Source organism: Canis lupus, chromosome 2 (assembly GCF_011100685.1).
Source record: "Canis lupus familiaris isolate Mischka breed German Shepherd chromosome 2, alternate assembly UU_Cfam_GSD_1.0, whole genome shotgun sequence".
NCBI classification, from domain to species: Eukaryota; Metazoa; Chordata; class Mammalia; order Carnivora; family Canidae; genus Canis; species Canis lupus.
The window spans coordinates 23397259-23416252 of record NC_049223.1 but is presented as its reverse complement, the minus strand read 5'-3'; the positions used below and the strand labels follow the sequence as shown (position 1 = coordinate 23416252).

The 18994-nt window shown below is 42.5% G+C and overlaps 1 protein-coding gene across 1 annotated transcript in view; it reads left to right on the top strand.

Moving 5' to 3' along the window:
- Positions 1 to 11376: 11376 nt before the first annotated feature.
- Positions 11377 to 18994, top strand: part of DHTKD1 (dehydrogenase E1 and transketolase domain containing 1) — a 51743-nt gene continuing 44125 nt past the window's right edge. Inside the window, exon 1 of the mRNA XM_038530129.1 lies at positions 11377 to 11533. Within this exon, the coding sequence (XP_038386057.1) occupies positions 11377 to 11533 (157 nt within the window). The remainder of the gene's footprint in view (positions 11534 to 18994) is intronic.

The window sequence follows — 18994 nt, the reverse complement described above, 5'->3', positions numbered from 1 at the left end:
ACTTAAGTTTTCACCATAAACGCTACAAAAGTAGCCATTCTACTGTGTTTTGCCCCCTTTCTTCCATCTTTGTGAAAGATTCATCTAAACAATTTGGAATAAATTTTTCATACCCAACATTCAATATCAGTTTAATAATAATGACAATAAGCTAGGGGCACCTAGTTGGCTCAGTCAGTTAGGGTCCACTTGATCTTGGCTCAGATCATGATCTCAGGATTCTGGGATGGAGCTCACATCCAGCTCCATACTGGGCATGGAGCCTGCTTAAGAATCTCTCTCCCAGGGCACCTGGTGGCTCGGTGGTTGAGCATCTGCCTTTGGCTCAGGTCATGGTCCTGGGGTCCTAGGATTGAGTCCTGCATCAGGCTCCCCACAGGGAGACTGCTTCTCTCTTTGCCTCTCTCTGTGTGTCTCTCATGAATAAGTGCATATGTTCACTCTCTCTCTCTCAAAATAATAGTGATGATGATGATGATGGTAGTAAGCTAATAGTAACAATTATCATCTTGTGGTACTTACTGTTTTTCAAGTTCTATACCACTATTCTTTTTTTTTTTTTTTTCATTTTAAAACAGTGCAACCATGATGATACAGCTAACATTACTTAACTGTGTGTCAGGCATTGTTCTAAACATTCTACATGCGCTAATTATTTAATCCTCACAATAATCCAGTGTGATAGGTACTACTAAGATCATTTTATGGGGATCCCTGGGTGGCTCAGCGGGCATTCCTGGGTGGCTCAGAGGTTTAGCGCCTGCCTTTGGCCCAGGGCATGATCCTGGAGTCCCGGGATCAAGTCCCACATCGGGCTCCCTGCATGGAGCCTGCTTCTCTCTCTGCCTGTGTCTCTGCCTCTCTCTCTCTCTCTCTTTGTCTGTTATGAATGAATTAAAAAAATCATTTTATTAATGGGAAAAATGAGGGATAGAGACGTTAGGGAACTTGCCCACATTCCCAGCTGGTCAGTGACAGAGCCAAGATTAGGAGTCAGGCAGTTTAGATGAAGTTACTTAGCCATGAGCCTATGCTAGCTTTCTCTAAAATAGGCATAATTGTCTCCATTTCGCAGATAGAAAGTAAGATGTGTTCCACCATAAGATGTGACCAATATTAGCCATGCAGTCACACAGTTAACAATGGGCAAAGCTAAAATTTGAACCTAGATATGCCCCTTCAAAAGCCCAGTTTCCTCAAAATTCTCTAGCTGTATCTTGTTTCCTTTGCTGGCAACTTCTCAACCAACCTTTAAGCTTTTGAGGTCCTCAAAATTCTAAAGCTAGGCCTTCTCATTCATACCCAGGTTTTCAATAACATTTGTGCATTGAAAACTATCAAATGCATTTTTCCAGTCCCTACTTTTCTTCTGAACTCTGACAGGTGCATCCAAACTGCCTAGTTAACAGTTCTACTTAGTATCACAGATAAAACTCAAATGTTCCAAGTGAACTTTGCCAAGTTTGTTCCCCTTCCACTCTTCTTCATCTCAGTCAATGGCATCAACATCAACTCAGTTGCTCCCGAAGCAAAGCAAAGAAGGGGACAGGGGATGAGTCACTTACCTTGCAGACATTTTCTGAAGGAGCCACATTTATAAATAGCTTTTAAAAACAGCATGTTGACATGATAGTTGTTATGGCTCTGATGAAATGATGTAAGAGGAAGGAAAGTTAAAGTAGGATCATAGTACAAGTAGAGAATATGGTTTTTAAGAAGGGTGCTTTAAAAATACATTCCCTCCAGGGCTTCTGGGTGGCTCAGTTGGTTAAGCAGCTGCCTTCAGCTCAGGTCATGATCTCAGGGTCCTGGGATCAAGCCTGCATCTGGCTCCCTGCTCAGTGAGGATTCTGCTTCTCCCTCTCCCTTTGCTCTTCCCCCCACTCGTGCTCTCTCTCTCCAATAAATACATAAAAATCTATATATTATATATAAATCTTAACTAAGCAGTAGAAGAGGATAAGGAGCTTGTTAGAACTTGACATTGCCCTTGAGTTATCCATCCTTGATACCTCTTTTGTTTGCCTAACTCCTGTTTCATTTTCAAGGTTTCACTTTACATAACCCTCCAGCCTAGATAACATTCCCCTCAGTTATGTGGTTTTATAGCATCCTATACCCATCCTTCATGATTCGTTTATAATTAAAATTAATTATTTTTATGATTATTTGAGATTGTAAACTCCTGAGTGTAGGCTTTATGTCTGACTTCTTCACTTCTATATTCCAAAGCACCCAGCATAATGCTGACATATAGTAGGTACTCAACAAGTATTACTTCAGTAAGTAAATGCCTATTACTTTCCATCAGATGACTATATGCCAGATTGATCTTCAATAAAGTAAAATGATTTCATGCTTCTACTGTGTTAGGTAGGAGATGGGAGTTATTGAGTTATAGGATGTTAGAATTGGACTTCTCATTCTTAGAGGCCATCAGCTTTTACAGAGCACTGAATATATAAGCAAACAGTTAAAAAAATCATATCCCACTCAAACATTTTATCTTTTGGGCGATGAGATAAGCAAAGAAAAAAAATGTTCAACTGAAGACACCACCTCTAGGTGTTACAGGAATTCAGGAGAGTAACAGGTCAGCTTGGGTCTATCAGTAGTTTCACAGAACACAGTTTGGAGAGCTGAGCTGGAAGTCTCAATGGTGACATATGGACTTTCTGCAAGACTGAGTATAGAAGTGAAAATCAGAAGTTGAAAAAAGGGGGTGCCTGGATTGTACAGTCAGTTAAGCAACCAACTCTTGGCTTCAGCTTAGGTTGTAATCTCAGGGTTGTGAGATTGAGCCTCACATCTGGCTCCATGCTCAGTGTGGAGTCTGCTTGAGAATGTCTCTCCTCTTCCTTCTGCCCCTACCCCCACTAATGCATGCTTACTCTCTCAAATAAATAAATCTTTAAAAACAAAACAAAGAAGAAATTGGAAAAGGAAAATAACTGAAAAAAAAACATTCATGATAGAAACAGAAGAGATAGAGGACTAATAAGACAGAGGGTCATGGCATCCAGTGGAAGAGTTACATGAGAGAATACATGGGTGACAGGCCAAAATGATGAGCAGAGGGCACCGTTCAATTATACATCTCTAAAAATGATTATATGGTCACAAGGCTGTGGAAGATGGCCTCTAAGATAGCTGTGGAAGATGGCTTCAAGGATGCCAGCATCTTGGTCTTCATACCCTTGTGTAATCCCCTCTTCTTGACAATAGGCTAGGTTTCGTGACTAACTTCTAGTGAGTATAATAAAGCACAAGTGATGGTGTGTTAGTACCAGTGTTAGTTACAAAAATCTTGGAGCTTTCTCTCTCTCCCTCTCTCCCTGAGGACAGCCAGCTGCCATGTTGTGAACTACCCCTTGGAAAGGCCCACACAGCAAAGAATTGAAGGAGGCTTCTGGCCAACAGCCAGTGAGGAACTCAATCCTGCCAACAGCAATGTGGCTGAAATGAAAGTTGATTCTCCCACAGGTGAGCCTTCAGATGAGATCACGATCTCAACCAGCAGTCCAACTGCAACTTTCTGAGAGGCCTTGAGCCCCAGGTACTGAGCTAAGCTTTGCCTGGATTATTGACCTATAAAAACTGTGAGATAATATGCTTGTTGTTTCAAACTACCACATTGTCGAGTAATTTGTCATACAGCAATAGGCAACTAAAATGGTGATAATCAAAATTATCGTTATTATTTTTGAAGATTTTATTTTTAAGGGATCTCTACATTCAACACAGGGCTCAGTCTCACAAACCTAAGACCAAGAGTCACATACTCCACCAACTGAGCCAGCTGGGTGCCCTAATCAAAATTATTTTTAATTTTATATGTTACATATACATTCTTATATAAGTATGTTTTATTTTTTTAAAGATTTTATTTATTTATCCATGAGAGAGAGAGGCAGAGACACAGGCAGAGGGAGAAGCAGGCTCCATGCAGGGAGCCTGACATGGGACTCGATCCAGGGTCTCCAGGATCATGCCCTGGGCTGAAGACCACGCTAAACTGTTGAGCCACCCGGGCTGCCCTATAGGTATGTTTTATAAGTTAGATATATTTCACAATGTAGAGGGGAAAGTCTTGAGAACAAAAAAGATGATCTTTGGTATTAGCTAGAGGAAAGAAAAGATATTAAGAAGTAGTTGCTTTTTAAGGAATTTCTATTAATCAGGGAAGAAATGAGATTAAGTAACAGCAATAGAGAAAAGGTGTTATTTTTTAGCGTAAAGGATTCATTTGAATAAATTTCACTTTAAAAAAATTTTTTCACTTTTTGCTCGTCACTTTCTTGGGTCAGAATAGTTAGTCATGTATACCTTACTCTTAACATCTCTAATAAAAGTGGGCAGGGGTAAGGAAAGAAAATGAAATTAGTTACCTTTGGCAATATGAATTTTGAATTATATATGAAAAAGAAGAGGGATCCCTGGGTGGCACAGCGGTTTGGCGCCTGCCTTTGGCCCAGGGCGCGATCCTGGAGACCCGGGATCGAATCCCACGTCAAGCTCCCCGTGCATGGAGCCTGCTTCTCCTTCTGCCTGTGTCTCTGCCTCTCTCTCTCTCTCTCTCTCTCTGTGTGTGTGTGACTATCATAAATAAATAAAAGATAAAACTTTAAAAAAAAAGAAAAAGAATAATGCATGTGTCCCATTATTATGATAATTTGCAAATTCCTTTTAATAAAAAGTTGCTACGGCAAGAAATCAGTCTACCTTCAAAAGTATAAGTTCTAGATTGCTCAATACTTCAAATAATAGGACAAAGAACCCAAGAAAAGACCTTTCTTCAAAAATAAAATAGGTCCAGGGCACCTGGGTGGCTTAGTTGGTTAAGTGTCCGACTCTTAATTTTGGCACAGATCATGATCTCAGGGGTGTGAGATGGAGCCCTTCATTGGGTTCAGCACTGGTCGTGGAACCTGCTTGATATTCTCTCTCTTCCTTGCCTTCTTCTCCTCCCCCATGCATTCTCTCTCTCTCTCTCTCTCAAGTAAAATAAAATAAAATAAAATAAAATAAAATAAAATAGGCCTGTTTCTAGCCTGGTGAATTCACCATTCCCATATTTGATTAACATTCTATTGATAAGACAAAATAAGCTGTGTAAAGGAATGAAAACCTTATCCCTCTATCCTCCTAGACTTTTAGCCTGGGGTCCTGCAAATCAGACTGACAAAAGACACATTAACAAGAGAAAAACAAAATTTATCAGCACATGTACTGCCTGCATGCACACATGGGAAAAATTCAGTGATGAGTGGTTAAAGGAGTGGTTGGAACTTGGGCTTATATAGCATCTAAACAAAAGAACAATGAATTTGTAGGGAAAAAATGAGACAGAAGAAACAGGGTTTAGGTTTGCAGGGAGGGCAAACTGTGGGAAGGTAAATATACAGAGGGACTAATGGAAGATAAGGTTGGTTTCAGTGAGTTTGTTATATGGATTCCTCTGGTGCCTTCTCTGGGCTGATTAGAGTCTATAATTGTCTCCAGTGATTAATAATCATCCTTCCCTTCTTGTATTTGTTTCTGTTCAATCGTCCTCAACTTAAAATGATCCTTCTGCCAGAGTGGCATATTTTGGAGTAGCTTTCCCTGAACCCCTACAGTTGATACCTAGAATATTCCTATTATTATAATCAGTCATCGATAACTGTCTTGTACCCTGACACACAGACTTATCAGGACTCATGCAGTCGAGATCATCACATCCCAGGAATCATGCTGAGGGCCACAACCATGATTAAGACCTTCTAATAACAATATAATAATATTAATAATAATATTAAGAAGAATAGCTAATATATATTGAGTATTTACATTATGTCAGGCATTGTTCTAAAGCATTTTATAGGTAGTTACACCAACCTTTTTAGGTAGGTACTATTATAGTTTCCATTTTATGGATAGGAAAACTAAGACTTAGAATTTTTTTTAATTTTTATTTATTTATGATAGGCACACAGTGAGAGAGAGAGAGAAGCAGAGACATAGGCAGAGGGAGAAGCAGGCTCCATGCACTGGGAGCCCGATGTGGGACTCAGTCCCGGGTCTCCAGGATCGTGCCCTGGGCCAAAGGCAGGCACCAAACCGCTGCGCCACCCAGGGATCCCCAGACTTAGAATATTTAAGCATCTTGGCCACAGGTGGAAAATGGTAGCATCAGAATTCAACATAGGCAGTCAGGTTCTGCATATCCACACATTCACTGAACAAATGTTTCTGGGATATCTGTTTTGTGCCAGGCACTCTCCTAAGCACTTAAGACACATCACTGATCTATAATGATCTTTGTCCTTACAGAGCTTACATATTAGTTAAGGGAGATAGACAAAAAAATGATAAACAGGTATGTTAGGAAATGATATATATAATGATAAAAATAAGAATGGTAGAGTAAGGGGGAGCAGAGGTATGAGGGGTGAGGAGGTTAGTTGCAATTTTAAGAAGGACATCAGGGCAGACCTTTCTAATTTTCAGTTGTAATTTAAAAAATATTTTATAAATGTTTAAAATTTAAAATATTTTATTTAATTTTTTCCCAATGTGGGCAATAGTTACATAAAATATATATTTTTTTATTTTAAAGATTTTATTTTTAAAATCTCTGCACCCAAGGTGGGGCTCAAACTCACAACCCTGAGATCAAGAGTTGCATGTTCTACCAACTAAATCAGCCAGGTGTCTTTAAAGTTTTAAATATTTTTAAATGAGGGGCACCTGAGTGGCCCAGTGGTTAAGCGTCTGCCTTTGGCTCAGGTTATGATCCTGGGGTCCTAGGATCAAGCCTGGCATTGGGCTCCCTGCTGCTTCTCCCTCTCTCTGCCTGATGCTCCCCTTGCTTGTGCGCTCTCTCTCTCTCTCTGTCTGTCAAATACATAAATAAATTCTTAAAAAACATTTTTAAATGGTGAAAAATACAAAGAATCATAAACCAAATACCCATGTTCGCATCACCCATGATTTATACTAATACTAACATTTTGGCAAATACTAACATTTTGAAATACTAACAGAGAGTAACATTTTGCAATATTTGTATTAGACTTTTCAGAAGAGTTATAGCACTGTAAATCATAAAAGTTCCTTCCCCACCTGTCCTATCCCTTTCCATGCCCTCTCACTTTACTGAAATTGATATGCATCCTACCTAACTATATATTTATACTTTTACCATATACATACAGATTAATTAAAAACACATAGATTAATTTGGTATATTTTATTTTTTAAAGATTTTATTTATTTATTCAAGAGAGACCTGAAGAGAGGGAGAGACATAGGCAGAGGGAGAAGCAGGCTCTCTGCGGGGAGCCTGATGCGGGACTGGATCCCAGAACCCCAGGACCATGACCTGAGCTGAAGGCAGATGCTCAACCACTGAGCCACCCAGGTGCCCCTAATTTGGTATATTTTAAAAATTTGTGTGAATACTATTCCTATCATTTTTTTCCTCTCAACTTTATATTCTTGGAACAATTTATGTTCTATGTGCACATCTAGTTCATTCTTTTTTGATTTCTGTATAGCATTCCATTGTATAAATAAGTAAGGCCTTCATTTTCCCCTTCTGCTGGAGTGGCCCAATACATATTCTTTCACTTTTTATATTAGGCTTTAGAATCAAAAACATTTTGAACTTGAATTGACTTTAAAGGACAATGTAGACCATGAGGAAATAGAGGGGCTGTGTCCTCCCAAGGTCACATAGCCAATCAATAGAAAAAATGGAATTGGAACCCCGGGATCACGCCCTGAACTGAAGGCAGATGCTCAACCACTGAGCCACCAAGGTGTCCCTATAAACTGCAGTTTTAAAACAGCATCAGTAATACAGTAATGATTACAAGAGTTCTTTTTCCAGTCTGCTAAGTATTTTTTTTAATTGAATGCTCTTACTTTCATTCAGATACTAGCACTGTGAATCAGATGCTAATTTTTGGAAATAAGTCTTACTCAATGTGGAAGAAGTATGGCAAGGCAAGGAAAGACCTGAGGCCAGACGACCATTTAGCAAGCTACTGTGGTCCTCCTGGAGAGAAGTGCTGATGGTTCGGACTAGGCGATAATGATGGAGAGTGGACAGATTTGAGAACTATTTCTGATATACTGTACCCACGGTCCAGAAATGGTATCTGTGTCATCTTTATTCCCAGCTGCTGCCTATATTTTTGCACATCTCCCTGCTGATTTGAATCCATGCATTAGGGATATGTCACACTTCCTTCCCTTCCTCAGCATCATCTGCCAACTTCCTAGTTGTTCCTCTTTATTCACGAGAGCCTTCAACACATGACTAAGGGTCTTCCTCTACTTCAACTCCTGCCGTTTCCAAGGTAATATAAATGTTCCTATGGCATCTCATCTAAAAATTTGACCTTCTCACCTCTGATGACATTCTCTGTCGTTCTACTTTAGTCAAGCAACCTTCCTTATCATTATCAACTAAAAAAAAAATTTGCATTACTTCCACAATCATCACATGAAACACACCATTTTCTTTCTTTCTTTCTTTCTTTCTTTCTTTCTTTCTTTCTTTTTCTTTCTTTTAGTGCAAAAAGGTGTTTTTTATTAAGGCACAGGGACAGGACCTGTGGTGGAAAGAGCTGCTCCAAACACTGCATTTTCTTACTATGACCACCTGTTCTAGCTCAGATTCTCAGGCACCCCTAGTCTTACCTATTCTCTAATCTCATTGGAAGTGCCAACTCATTGGCACTTTCCTTCTTTTATCAGTCCATTCTTATATTTCCAGCCTTTTTTTCCAGCATAAGAGTCCATGTTTGTTGTTGTTGTTGTTGTTGTTCGTTTTTAATTTCAATCATTCTCTAACTAGTATCTTTTTTTTTTGTTTGTTTTTTGTTTTTTTGTTTTTTGTTTTTTCTAACTAGTATCTTAAATGTCTTTGTCTCTCAGTCTTTCTATCATGTCTGCCTGGTAAATTATAGCCTTAAATGGATCCAATCATCATCCTTCTCATCTTCTCTGTACCAAGCAGCTGAGCACCAATGAAGAAAAACACAAAAAAGTAGAAAATGATATCTCTTTTTATTCACAGTCACCAACCTCAACTGGGTGGTCCCCAAAACTTTAGGACAATCTTTCACATTTACGACTTCCCTCAATGACAGTTTCCTACTGTCCCCACCTTTCTTTCTTTCTTTCTTTCTTTCTTTCTTTCTTTCTTTCTTTCTTTGTTTAATTACTTCTTAGAACTTTATTTTTCATTTTTTTTGAAAATTTTATTTATTTATTCATGAGAGACACAGAGCACAAGAGAGAGAGGCAGAGACACAGGCAGAGGGAGAAGCAGGCTCCATGCAGGGAGCCAGACATGGGACTCGATCCCCAGTCTCCAGTTTCACACCCTGGACCGAAGGCAGTGCTAAACTGCTGAACCCTCCGGGCTGCCCTGTCTCCACCCTTCTAAGCTCTGACTCACCTCCTCACTCCCCAGCATCTTCTCAGATAATTCTTTGGGGGAAATTATAGCCTCATACATTACATAGAGAAATTCCCTCAGAATTCCACCACTAAATCTATAATTATGATTGCTTTTGGACCAATCTTCTCTTCTTTCCACCTGAATCAATGCAAGACATGTCTCTTCTCCTTTCTAGCAACCTCTGTGCTTGGATCCTGTCCCCTCCCACCTCTGCATGGATCTCTTTCTATTGGATTATCTCTCCCTTCTGTATTTTTGATTTAGTACTTTGTAACTAAAATTGTAACTTTTGTAGTCCATCTTTCAAACATGCTCTGGACTCTTCTGTGTTAAAATCATAAAGAAAAAAATCATAATCACCATAACCAGCTTCATCCCTAAAGATTCTGTTCTAGTGTCCTTTCCACTTGTAGAAGCTCCCCGGGTATACCTGTTTGTACTAGATACTGATTTTCTTTTCGTTTTAAAAAGATTTTATTTATTTATGCATGAGAGACAGAGAGGCAAAGACATAAGCATAGGGAGAAGCAGGCTTCCTTTGGGGAGCCCGATGCAGGACTCCATCCCAGGACCCTGGATCACGACCTGAGCCAAAGCTGGATCCTCAACCACTGAGCCACCCAGGTGCCCCTAGATACTGATTTTCTCTGATTGCAAGGCACCTGCACTTGCCTCTGTCCAAGTATCTCTTATACTGTGTGTTGAGTTCAGTCTGCATCTGGACTGGGAACTGATTAAGGGCAAACACTGTATACCTTATTGATCCTTGGGACGTAGGAAAGTGCACAGTGGGCACAACGGTTCTGTAAGTGAGGTGGAGAGATCTCTTGGGCTCATATGTGTAATGTTCTTAGGAGTATGGGGCAGACTGGCATGATGGATGACAGATAGGGAAGGATTCAGACCCCTTCCATTCCCCACCACATTGGCAAAGTTAAAGGGTGAGTCGTGGAATAAAATAGTCTGGGAAGTTCTGTCGACATTGGCCAACGGAGACTCTCATTATCTCCACACTGCATGATACCTTCCATGTTCAATTCTTTTCACTTTTATTTTATCCCTTTCTTATGAGCTCCTCCTCTCCTATTTTCTACTTTCTTCCTCAATGTTTCCCCTCTCCCAATGTTTCTTTTTCCTCCTCCCCTCCTCCTCCTCCTCCTCCTCCTCCTCCTCCTCCTCCTTCTTCTTCTTCTTCTTCTTCTTCTTCTTCTTCTTCTTCTTCTAGATTTTATTTATTAATTCATGAGGGACACACAGAGAGAGGCAGAGACACAGGCAGAGGGAGAAGCAGGCTCCATGCAGGGAGCCGGACGCGGAACTCGATTCCAGGACCCCGGGGTCACGACCTGAGCCAAAGGCAGATGCTCAACCACTGAGTTACCCAGGCCCTCCTCCACCCTCAATTTTTCTTAAGAAAAAAAAAAAAAAAAAAAGGAGCAATATTGATTTTTCTGGATCCTTCACACGACCTTTCTTGCGTCCCTTGGTCTCAGTCCCTCTACTTTTTTTTGCACCCTGTCGTTGATTTTCCCCTTCGTGTCTGTGGTGGTGCTCCGGGGCTTGCAGCAGGAGGGTGGAGGGTGAGTACTCCTGGCGGGATTCCCTGAAATAGACGGAGATAACGAGTTTCGTGCGGGAAAGCAGAGCTCGCTCGGCTGCACACTCCCGGCTGGCTCAGCCTCCAGAACCGCATGAGTCCCGCGGGTCCCGGGACGTGGCTCCGCCCCTCCGGCCGCTGGCCTGGATTGGCTGCCAGGGCCCGGCCCCTGACCAATCAGACGCGGGGGCGTTGTCCCGGGGGCGGGGCCCCGCTTCCCGCCTCCAGCGCTGCGCCTGCGCGGGTTCCAGGCGCCCAGGAGAGCCCCCGGCTGGCTCGCGGCGGCTGCTGCCTCTCGTCTTCCGACCGCGGGTGCAGGCGGGACATGGCCGCGGCCACAGTGACAGCTGCAAGACGAGGCTTCTGCCGAGCCCCTCCGCTGCTCCTCCGGCGCGGATACCAGACGGAGAAGGGAGTCTATGGCTACCGGCCGAGGAAGCCCGAGAGCCAGGAGCCCCGGGGCGGCCTGGCGCGCCCTCCAGGTCGGGGATGGAGCGGGGCCGTGGGTGCAGGGGCTGGGGCGGGGGGGGCGGGGTCCTCCCAGCTAGGCCCGAGGTGGGGTGCTCCTGTGGGAGCGGAGAGGTCGGGCCTGGGGGTCTGCAGGGTGCGCTCAGGCGGGTGGGGGCGGGGCTGGGGGGCGAGGGCGGGTCGGGGTCGGGGTCGGGGTCCTGGTCTGACCCGCCTCGGAACTGGGGAGCCCAGGGCTCGAGGCCTCGGCGTTGGTGCCGCGCCTGGGCGATCTTCCCCTGGTTCCTGTGCGGACTGGTTTTGCGAGGTCTCGTCTTTTCTTTCCCCGTTGGATGTGAACTTGTGGGAACTTAGTTTTTTGCGAAGGCGGGGCTGCGGGGGAGGGGGAAGAAAAGAGTTCTCAGATCTCCCAGCTCCTGGGGTTTCCTCAAGGACGCATTTCCAGGGCCGTGTCGAGCAGACTGTAGGGCGACGGTGAAGAGGGCAGTTGGCTGGTGGTCTTGGACCACAGCATGGTGTGAATTATTTGTCTCCCTGACCTAAACTAGCCTCTTAACTTTGATTTCAGAGTTTTAAACTCCTTTCTGCGTTTAGGACTGTATTACTGGTGGTCTTAATGGATTAGGAGACATGAACATAAGTGTTTGAGACTTTCTCTTTGCATGCTCATGTGCAAGAGACCTATTTTGAGTATTTGGTTTATGCTGCAAAGTTGTCTAAATTTTCTTTTAAAAAAAACATTTATTTGAGAAAGTGAGAGACAGAGAGCACTGCTGGCATGGGGGAGTGAGGGGAGGAGCTGAGGGAAAGAATCTTCCAGCAGACTCCTCCTGATCCTGAGCCCGCCCCTCTGGCTCCCTGATCCTTGAGATGATGACTGAGCCACCCAGGCACCCCAAGTTGTCAATATTTAATCCTTACAGAATAGAAGATGAATACAGATTGATTATTAGAGGAAGACCATTTGGCATCTCCAGTCTAGGTATGAGATTAACAATGAAGATCCTCTTCATCATATAAGTACCCAAACTTTGAATCTTATATTACCCACTGGAACCTCAATATTTTGCTCTTGTCCTCAGGGGACATTTATAGCAGACCCGATTTCTGTCTCTTGGATGTAATGGGCCTTCTTTAGGGAACGCATTTTGGCCAACTGGATTGTTGTTAATCCCTTGAAGGTAGGACTCTTGGTGTCTTATTTCACTTTGCAAATCGAGTGTCAAGAATTTTACATGTCAATTATTCTTAGACTTAAGTGTGTATTCAAATCACTTTGAATTGGTTTTTAAAATGTCAGGGGATCCCTGGGTGGGGCAGCGGTTTGGCGCCTGCCTTTGGCCCAGGGCTTGATCCTGGAGACCCGGGATCGAATCCCACGTCGGCTCCCGGTGCATGGGGCCTGCTTCTCCCTCTGCCTGTGTCTCTGCCTCTCTCTCATTCTCTCTGTGTGTGACTATCATAAATTAAAAAAAAAAAAAAAAAAAAAAAATGTCAGCTTCGGGGCACTTGGGTGGCTCAGTTAGTTGAGCACCTGATTCTTGATTTTTGGCTCAGGCCAAGATCTCTGGGTGAAGAGATCCAGCCTGAGGGCCCTGAGCTCAGAGAGGAGTCTACTGGAGATTCTCTCTCTCCTTCTCCCCCTCCCTACTGCTCTCTCAAATAAATAAATAAACAAACAAACAAATAAATAAATTGTTTAAAATGCCAATTCCCAGGCCTCCCCTTATCTTACTATTCTAATTCAGTGGTCTGAGATCAGGTTCAAAAATATAGATTTTTATTTAGGCACCCCAGGTGATTCTCTAGCAGAAAATACATAGCCATCGATGGCCAAATGCTGTTATAAGTCATAAGGGATGTATGTGTAGGACATGTTTGACAATCTCTTCTTCATTTAAAATCATATTAGTGTGTGCTCAGTGTACAATTATTGTGATTTTGTTTAAGATTTTCCCTCACAATTGAGTCTTTATTTGATTTTTTTTTTTTTAAGATTTTATTTTTAAGTAATCTCTACAGGCAATGTGGGCCTTGTTCCATCAAGTGAGCTGGCTAGGCCCCCCCGATTCATTTTTTTAAAAAAATTTATTGATTGAGAGAGAGCACAAGCAGAGAGGTGGGGAGACAGGCATAGGGAGAGGGAGAAGCAGACTCTCCGCTGAGCAGGGAGTCTGACTTGGGGCTCAATTCTAGGACCCCAGGTTCATGACCTGAGCCAAAGGCAGACACTAAACTGAGCCCACCCAGGCATCCCTATTTGATTCTTTTTTTTTTTTTTTTATAATTTTTATTTATTTATGATAGAGAGAGAGAGAGAGGCAGAGACACAGGCAGAGGGAGAAGCAGGCTCCGTGCACTGGGAGCCCGACGTGGGATTCGATCCCGGGTCTCCAGGATCGGGCCCTGGGCCAAAGGCAGGCACCAAACCACTGTGCCACCCAGGGATCCCCCTATTTGATTCTTAATAACAACCTGACAGCTGAAAACTAAGCCTTGCTTTGGAAAAACCTGAGCCAGTGGTTTCTAACTGAAAGACTGTATCCAAATCATCTTGGGAGCTTTGAGCTGGTGTGGTGTGAAACATATTTCTGGGGTTGATTTTATATATAATCCCTTCCCTCCCCATCACTAGTAATGAATTTGCTCGATTGTAAGGTGCTTGATGATATTTGAAAGTTCATTACTGAGTCAGAACTGCAGGCCAAGGGTGGCCTCATGTGGTATTTGGAGGCAAGAATGAAATCAATGCCTGAAAACAATTGTTTGTTGCAGTCATAGGGTCTAGCTTAGGGAATTTTGTTGTTAAGGGCAATAATTTTGTTTATATTCTTATTTTTTAACTACTTTGAATAAAACTGAAGGGCAAGTGGGCCACTCTGTAACTTTCTTCAAAATTACCATTGCATGCAAGATCTGTGACAGGTTTTTCTTCTCTTCTGTTTCAGAATTTACTTCATTATTTTGTAGTGACTCTGTTTGTAGATCATGATCTCCTACTAGGCTGGGTAGGAGAAAGGGGGAAGGAGAGTTGGGTCTGTCACTTCCAGTAGCATCTCTCTGGCCAGAACTTGGTCACTATATATCTTCAAAAGAGACTGGCAAGCATAATTATTATTCAGGGTGGCCAGGTACCAGCTAAAAATTATGTGAGGAAAATGCTGGAAAATAATTCATAATCACTGCACTCTACCCCTCCGGCCACTCAAATAACCTAAGCTTCCCATACATAGAATGTATTCATGTCTCTTCTCTTCCATTCATTCTTGAAACCAGCTCAGAGTCTATTATCTCCGGAGAATGTACAGTCCTCTCTGTAGGGCTGTCTGTGTCTTCTCATGATCGGGAATGTTATAAACTGCCATGCGTCCCCTATTGACACATTCAGTATACAAAGAAAACTCACATGTGGAAAAAGAAAGAATGAGAAACTGCAAGCAGTCACTGTTCAAACGAGTTATCAAATCCTGTTGGAGAGGAATGATAAAAGCTTCTTGATGTGGCTCCCTAGTAAGGTCACTACATTCCCTTGGCTCTGCCTTCTGCGTCCTCATCCATTGTCTTCTGGGGCCATTCTGATGTGGGCGTGGGGGAGTATGCCCTCCTTGGGGGCTGCACACCTTCCACAATCTACTTTATTTTGGTATAGTTGGGAGCCTGAGAGTTACTTTAAGGGTACTCAGTTGCAGGGCTTTTTTTTTTGACTGGAACTAGGATTTGTTTGGCAGTACAATTTTCTTTTTTCTTCTTTTTAAGGTTTATTTGTTTATTTGAGAGATAGGGGTAGGGGGGAAGGGGCAGAGGAAAAGGGAGAGAGAACCTGAGCAGACTCTTCGCTGAGTGCAGAGCCAGATGTGGCTCGACCCCGGGACCCTGAGACCATGACCTGAGCCAAAATCAAAAGCTGGATGCTTAACCCTACTGAGCCACCCATGCACCCCAGTAGTACAATTTTCTTATGACAATCATAGGTTTGCAGTCTTTTTGCTTGTGGTCATTCTATGAGCAAATTGCCTTTAGTCAAAGATCTCATCTAGACCTACTTTTAAAGCCTTGAAACCTCTGGTCTTTTACTTACTGCTTCTGTGCTCTACCCACTCTAAACTTAATGGTGCTTACCTGAGACCCTCTAGAATAATAGTGGGAAGGCAACACCCTTCATTGGACCTTGAAGGCTCAGCTGGCTCCCATTGTCTAATAGTGAATGCTTTCTAGAAGGTACTGGAAGAAGAGTTTGTGTGTTCTCTTACCTCCTGCAAAGACAGCCTCTTCCAGACCACCTTTTTCTAAGTGCTTCTAGTTTCCCAAATTTGCCAGGACCTGCCTTCTAGGTCCAGAGGCCTCCCATTAGCAGAGCTAAATTTCCCTTTATCTTTTTTTGCTCAGTCTAGCTTGACCTCATCTTTCTCCCAGGGCTTTCCTGAAAGTGACAAGGAACAGTGATCACCCACTACTAAGCCATAGCCCCGTGGACATAAAGTCTGCCTGCAGGATATCACAGGTGATACTTTCACCGCGTGTTTTGTCAGATAGCATCACACAGTGCTCATTAGCTTTCTTGTCTGAAATGTCTGGTCCTTGACACCTGCTGCCTGACTGCTAAGCCAATGTCACAGGCATTTTAGGCTCTGTTAGGTAGCAATCCACTGGGTACCAAATTATGTATTAGATAGGATAAGTTCAGGGACTGTGTCAGAGATCTGGAGTAACAGTGACTTAATTAAGTAAGATGAGTAAAGGTCTGAGCTGGGATGGCAGCTCTGCTCTGCAAAGTCATTAGGGATTCAAGATCCCTCTGTGTTGTTTCTTCACCATCCTGTGGGTGTTGCTCTCTACTCTGGTCCAGGATGGGTCACCACTGCATCCACAGTCTCCATCCACATCCTCCAAAAGGGGGAAGGAAAAGAGAACACCTCTCCCTTTAAGGGCAAGACTCAGAAGTTGCATACATCACTGCTGCTATCTTCTCACTCATCAGAACTTAGTCACATGGCCAACTGGCTGTCTAGAAGTCCGGGACATAGGTCTTTATTCTGGGTGGCCATATATTCAACTATCTATTACTACGAAAAAGAAGGGAAAATGGATATTGGGAGTTGTAGGAGTCTCTGCTACAGACATATTGTAAAAATCTGGGGCAAGCAACCCACCTTCAACTTTTTCATCTTATACTAATTTTCAAATTTGGAGCACTGTGTTACTCAAAGCCTTGCTTTCTTTCTATTTTCACTACTGGGATCCTAGTCTCGGCTTTTAATTCTGGTCTGCTGCTGCTGCAAAAAAAAATAATCATAATAATTCAAATGTTTTAACCAAGATCCACGGATCCCTATGGAAAAGTTTCAGAGGGTCTGTGGACCTTGAGCAACTCTGTGTCTATTTTTAGGAAAAGAGCATGTAACTTTTACTGAATTCTCAAAAAAAGAGATCCATGACTTTGAAAAGATAAAACTGCTAGCCTCACTGGTATTAAGATTTGTAGCCTAGTTCCTGTCTGGCTTAGACCAATCTTTCTGAAACATTGGTTTCATTGAGTCGTTTTCTTAACTCAGATGTCCAAAGGCTCCACTTTGCCTCTCAGAATAAAATGCAGATTCTCTAGCTTGATAGTCAATGCTCTTCATTTTTTGTGACCCATTCTGCTTTCTTTCTTACCTCTCTCCAACATAAATTCCCCCACATTTTAGGCTTTATCCTATATGCCTTTCCACTGCTTACCCATCTCCATACCTGTCTCCTCCATGACATCTTCCCAGACAATGCCTGCCTATCCTAATCTGAGCCACTTCAACTCTTAGTATGGGATGGACTAAGATGGACTTGGACTCTATTGAGGTTGTTTTTTTTTCCAAGATTTTATTTATTTATTCATAGAGAGAGAGAGAGAGGCAGAGACACAGGCAGAGGAAGAAGCAGGCTCCATGCAGGGAGCCCGATGTGGGACTCCTGGGTCTCCAGGATCATGCCCTGGGCCAAAGGCAGGCACCAAACATCTGAGCCACCCAGGGATCCCTCTATTGAGCTTTTTACGACTGAGTGCGGTTTTGTGTAGGGACCTATCATCTCACCTTGTAAAATTCTGCCTGGTAAAGATCTTGTCTTACATTCCTCCCAGCTCTACATTAAACGGAATACCTATTAAATGACTTATTCCCACCAGGAAATGGAAATATGATTCTGTACATGTAATTTGTTGTAACATTTAGTGCACTTGAACTTTGGGTACACCACCATCATACCAAGTATCAAGAAAGGAAGCACCATACACGTTGGGTAATATAATGTATTACTGTGTTTTAGAAAAAGTAATAATTTCTTTTTTACTGATGAACGCAGTGAAGACTTGCTGGGTTTTTTCTTAAATCCCATTGAAGTGTGTGCTTATGGTCAGTTCTATTAATTAGAACAGGAGTACGTGGTTTAATTAATGTCTGCCAGTTGTCCTGAAAGGTACCCTATTGGTTGAGAAGAACGATTGAGTTGATGTGATGGATCACGTCACCTTTTTGGTATTGGCAAAGTCAATCGAAGGACAAGCCCTACTGAAAATAGTTGCATGGCACCACCCACATCACAAGTGACAGTGCAGTGGGAAGACTTAACGATCAAAGTTATGGTGCCTCCCTCCTCCTCTTTGCCCTTCCTTCATCAGCCTTCTTTCTTCAAATATTTATCATGGCTGAAAATCAATGCTTGCATAGGACAACTGCATCATTTGCTAAGACTTCCATTGCACTTAGGGTTTAAGGAGATATTGAATTTGCTTCTAGTAACCTCTTAGATGGCAGTGGTTTCACTAGTTAAAATTTGACCTATGATGAGTGTTCTTTGTAGCTGGTGATTAGTAACAGCTTGTACTTTAACCTCTGTAAACCTCAATTCAGGTAAACTTGAATTTACTTATGAACAATCCCACTTTAAATGGAGGAGTGCTGATTCATGAGTATAAATTTAATTATGGAGGATTTGGATCACAAAAAAATGGCAGGATTTAGGGATCAGCAGAAGATGGGAGCCATAGGATTCCAAACAGCATTGAGTGGTTACTGACCTTGCACTGAGCTTTAATAGTTGAAGTTGTGGGTATATTGCATATTAGAAATAACAGGAGCCTTTACTGGAGTCATGGGAAAAGTAGTTGAAGAAAATCTTATTGCACAGAGATTTTTAAAAATTTACTTAATTCTGGAGTACAAATGCAGACCAAAAAAGGCTAATGGCATTAGCTTTTGTACTTTTTTTTTTTGGTTGTCTCCGTGATTTCCAGTTCTCTCATCCCTTTTGCCATTCTGGGCTTCTGTTTTCAATTTTTTAAAAAAGATTTTATTTATTCATTTGCATGTGAGAGTTAGTGAGAGATAGAGCACACAAGTGGGGGGAGGGGCAGAAGGGGAGGGAGTAGTAGGCTCCCCGCTGAGCAGGAAGCTGGATTTGGGGCCCAATCCCAGCACTCTGGGATCATGGCCTGAGCCAAT